Source organism: Triticum aestivum, chromosome 3D (genome assembly GCF_018294505.1).
Source record: "Triticum aestivum cultivar Chinese Spring chromosome 3D, IWGSC CS RefSeq v2.1, whole genome shotgun sequence".
In the NCBI taxonomy this organism is placed as follows: domain Eukaryota; kingdom Viridiplantae; phylum Streptophyta; class Magnoliopsida; order Poales; family Poaceae; genus Triticum; species Triticum aestivum.
The window spans coordinates 565020720-565024551 of record NC_057802.1 but is presented as its reverse complement, the minus strand read 5'-3'; the positions used below and the strand labels follow the sequence as shown (position 1 = coordinate 565024551).

Sequence of the window (3832 nt, the reverse complement as noted above, 5' to 3'; positions counted from 1 at the left end):
AAATCCAGAAGTTGCCAAAATTTGGGCCAATATTTACTACTGCCAGAAATTAAGCACCACATTGCATTTGCTAGGAAGTAGTAATACAAGAGAAGAACAAGTGGACACATCTAAATAAGATAGCATCCATCAAGCACGATAATAGATGTCGCATTAGGTTGATACCAAATAGTACCAATTAAGACATCAAACTGCACTTCCACTAAAGGTGATCTAACATAGAATCTACCTGTTCTTACTCTTAACCAGGCAAGGCATAATAACCATAATAACTGAACGAAAGATTAGAAGGGAAACAAGAAAAATTACTTAGCAAATGCATAGCCTTCTTGTCGGATCAAAATCACTGTCCTTAGGAATTAAACGAAGATCTGCCGACGCCTTATGGAATCTGTTGCAAGGCCAGTTGAGAATCTGGGTTGTTGATGGTGTAGCTGACCAGAAGGTGGATGATGGTGTAAGGACGGTCAGCGACCAGGACAAACTTCTTGTCCTGCTTCACAAAATCAGCAGCTCCAGAGATCCTCTCCATTTTGTTATCCTTGATGTTGCACTTGCAGATATGAGCGGATGAACCCAAATGTTCAGTGTAGTACACACAGTCTGGCTCAGTTCCTGGGAACTCATCAACATCGACGGAGAAGCACCTGTGGTCACCGATGAAGATGGCATATCTGTCTGGGGTCTTCAGAAGGCAGAGCTTACTTGTCTCGGTGTCATATTGAAGAGCAAAGAGAGCCAAGACTCCCTGTGGATTCAAGATCTTCATGACGATACATATATGCCCATGCAAATCCACTAGGAAACACCGCATGCCGTACCCATGTCCAGGAAGATCAAGGGAGAAAACCTCGGTCACAGGGGAAAGATTAACCGGCAGAAATTTGCCTAAGCAAATAATCATCTCACGAACTACGGATGCTTCAGAAAAGCTTGCGTAGACACCACCCACGATCGCCTTCCGGAAGAAATCGTAAGCTGCTGGCTGCTTATGGTTGTATCTGACGAAACTTTCACTGTGAGGAGCCGCCGAGTAAGCCTTGCGAGATGAGTCGGAGAACACGGCGAGCCGGAGCGAAGAGCCTTGGGGGAAAATGACATCAGCGATTCCAACATCGGGGGGCACGGGCGCCGCGAAACGGATCACGACGCCGGTAAGAGGGTTGAGGACGCAGACGGCGTGAGGAGCGGTTTTTTCCGCGAGAACGAAGTAGCCGTCGAGAGTGGTGGCCACGAGGTGGTACTCGCCGAGCTGCGGAAGATTCTTGCGGAGGAAGCGGCCGGTGTCGGTGTTCAACAGGAGCAGATTCCCATCGCTCTGGAAAACCTCGTCGAGGACGATCCACCGGCTCGGGCGAAAGCGGGGGTCGGAGGCATCGCTCCTTGGGTCGTCGGTCGCGGCGAGCCAGCCGGTGCAGACGGCGCGGTAGTCCATGTACCAGTCGAGGTTGTTGTCGTCGAGGAAGGAGTCGGCGATGCGGCGGACGAGGTCGCCCGGAAGCGTGGACCACCTGTCTTCGGCCGCCATGGCCGGGACCGCCGGAGAGGATTCTGCAAAACCCGGATCTTTCATCTCCCTTCTAGCAGCAGGCGGAAGCTCGCCGGACGCGGCCGCCATTGCCGCACGCTCCGGTTCCTGCGACATGAGCGCGCCTCTCCTTCTAGATGGCCTGTAAAAAAACAAGGGAAGGTGCAGCGTGAAGGAGACTGAAAATGAAACAACAGCTGCATAAAGAAATGAACAGACTAGAGCAAGGATTCGGTGGTTACCAGATCTATCTGCGGAGGAACACAGCAAGAGCGGCGGCCGAAGGAGGAGATGAGATGAGGTAAATCCGAGGAGAGTGTTCAAATGGAACGGGAGAGGGGGAAGGAGAAAAAGGTGCCTCCGTTTCGAAATATAAGTTTTTACTAAGATTTCAGTATGGACTACGTATAGATGTATGTGGACATATTTTAGAGCATAAATTCACGTTTTGCTAATTTTAGAAAACTTAGCAACGAAGGGAGTAACGATGAATGCCAGCTCTAGAAAAACTCACGCACGCCACGCCAGCAGGAGCAGCTGCATGCAGCACGCGTCACATCCCCACCGAGCCGCAACCCTTCGGTTTGAAAAAGGCCAAAGCTATTTTCAAGGATGAGTCGGAGATAGTACAAAATCTCAAAAGGCTACTTTTCAAATGTGAAAAACTAACTGAAACGTGCACGAGCATTTTTCTTGAACAATTTACCGATAGTTAGATCAACATACTTATGACTTTCTTTTTACCCCGCATATACGATTTGTCAGCCATTTTAGTCTGCATATAAGTCTGGCTTCAGACAAAACTTATATACAGACTGAAATGGACCATAGGCAAAACTTATATAAATTTTTCCCACATGCGGGAATATTTATATATAAATTAGAAAATATCTAAAAGTATATTTTTTTCATATATACTCAACAAATTTCTCAACAGGACGACAACGGTGACGCGTGGTCGAGTTGTGGCTCTCGACAGGCAATGCCTAACAGCGGCGTTGGTGATCCAGCACGGTGATCTTCAACGGCGGCCTGGCCTGACCAGGACACTAGAGAAGAGGATGTCGTGGCATCGTCTTGGACAGGTTGGGTGATTTTTTTTCTAGGTTTTCTATAGGAGTCTTTGAGTTCGGTTTGATGGTGGCGATGTCCCCCACTAGTAGAAAACATGGCTTTCGTTCGGGCCTGGCCAGCCCATTAGTCCCGGTTCGGCCACGAACCGGGACCCACGGGGGCATTCGACCTGGTTCGTGAGCTCAGGGGGCCGGCCGGGGCCTCGTGGGCATTGGTACCGATTCATGTGGACCCATTTGTCCCGGTTCTAGGCACGAACCGGGACCAATGGGCATCGCTCCTGGCCCACAACCATTGGTCCCGGTTCTTGGCTTGAACCGGGACAGATGGCTGGGCTTTAGTCCCGGTTTCAGCCACGAACCGGAACAAATGAGTTGCCTATATATACCCCATCGCCACAGCAGAGCACTCCACAGTGCTCTATTTTTTCTGGCCGGCGAGGGGGAGGGCATTTGGGTGCTCTAGCTCACCTCCTATGCACATGAGGTGTTCGATGAAATGTCTGAGCCACACTAGTTAATCTTTTTCCTCTCGAAACTCGACCTCCGAGCTCCATTTTCCCCGAGCTTTGTCCAGGTTTAGCAGTCCGTCACGTCCCGTCCCCGTCTTCACCGCCGTCGATCGCCCGCGCCGATCTCGTCGTCGGTACCACCGTGGTGAGCCTCTTGTTCTTATCTTCTTTCTAAAAGAAAGAAATTCTTACTTCAGATAGATACTTGTCTAATTTTCTTACTTTTATTATTCCTTATTATTATATAGTGCGATGGTTTTGGTATCCGCCCCCGTCAGCCCTCGTCCTGTCTATGATTCGGATGTGGTATATATTATCTTTTTATAACTATTTGGTCCATTTATTGTTTCTGACAATTATGCTGACCAACGTGACATAGATTTCATTTATCTAGGAGGTGGTTGAACCGGAAATTCCAACCGACCCTATTGTCGAGAGGTTAAATTTATTTGAAGAAGAAAACAATTACTTGAAGGAAAAAATAAAAAAAATTGAGGAGGAGAAGATGATACTTGAGTTGCATGTTGCGGATGTCGTCGATGATCACAAGATCAAGATGGATGCAATGCAGTTGAAGATTAGAAAGATTATAAAATATGTCATTCATACCGAGGCTTGGTATCATTATGCAGTTGGATCAATTGTTACCTTGGTTGCGATTATGATCGCATTTGTTGTTGCATTGAAATGTTTTACATAATTTCAATGTATGGTTTAAT

General features: G+C 47.8%; 1 protein-coding gene across 1 annotated transcript; it reads right to left on the bottom strand.

Moving 5' to 3' along the window:
* Positions 1 to 382: 382 nt before the first annotated feature.
* Positions 383 to 1882, bottom strand: LOC123076522 (uncharacterized). Its single transcript, XM_044498724.1, has 2 exons — positions 1771 to 1882; positions 383 to 1670 (listed from the first exon to the last, which is right to left on the bottom strand). The coding sequence occupies exon 2, from the start codon at positions 1643 to 1645 to the stop codon at positions 383 to 385; it is 1263 nt and encodes a 420-aa protein (XP_044354659.1). The 5' UTR covers positions 1646 to 1670; positions 1771 to 1882.
* Positions 1883 to 3832: the final 1950 nt, after the last annotated feature.

Excerpts from the sequence above, each read along its gene's own strand:
- LOC123076522 (XM_044498724.1), bottom strand. The coding sequence starts at position 1,645 with ATGTCGCAGGAACCGGAGCGTGCGGCAATGGCGGCCGCGTCCGGCGAG.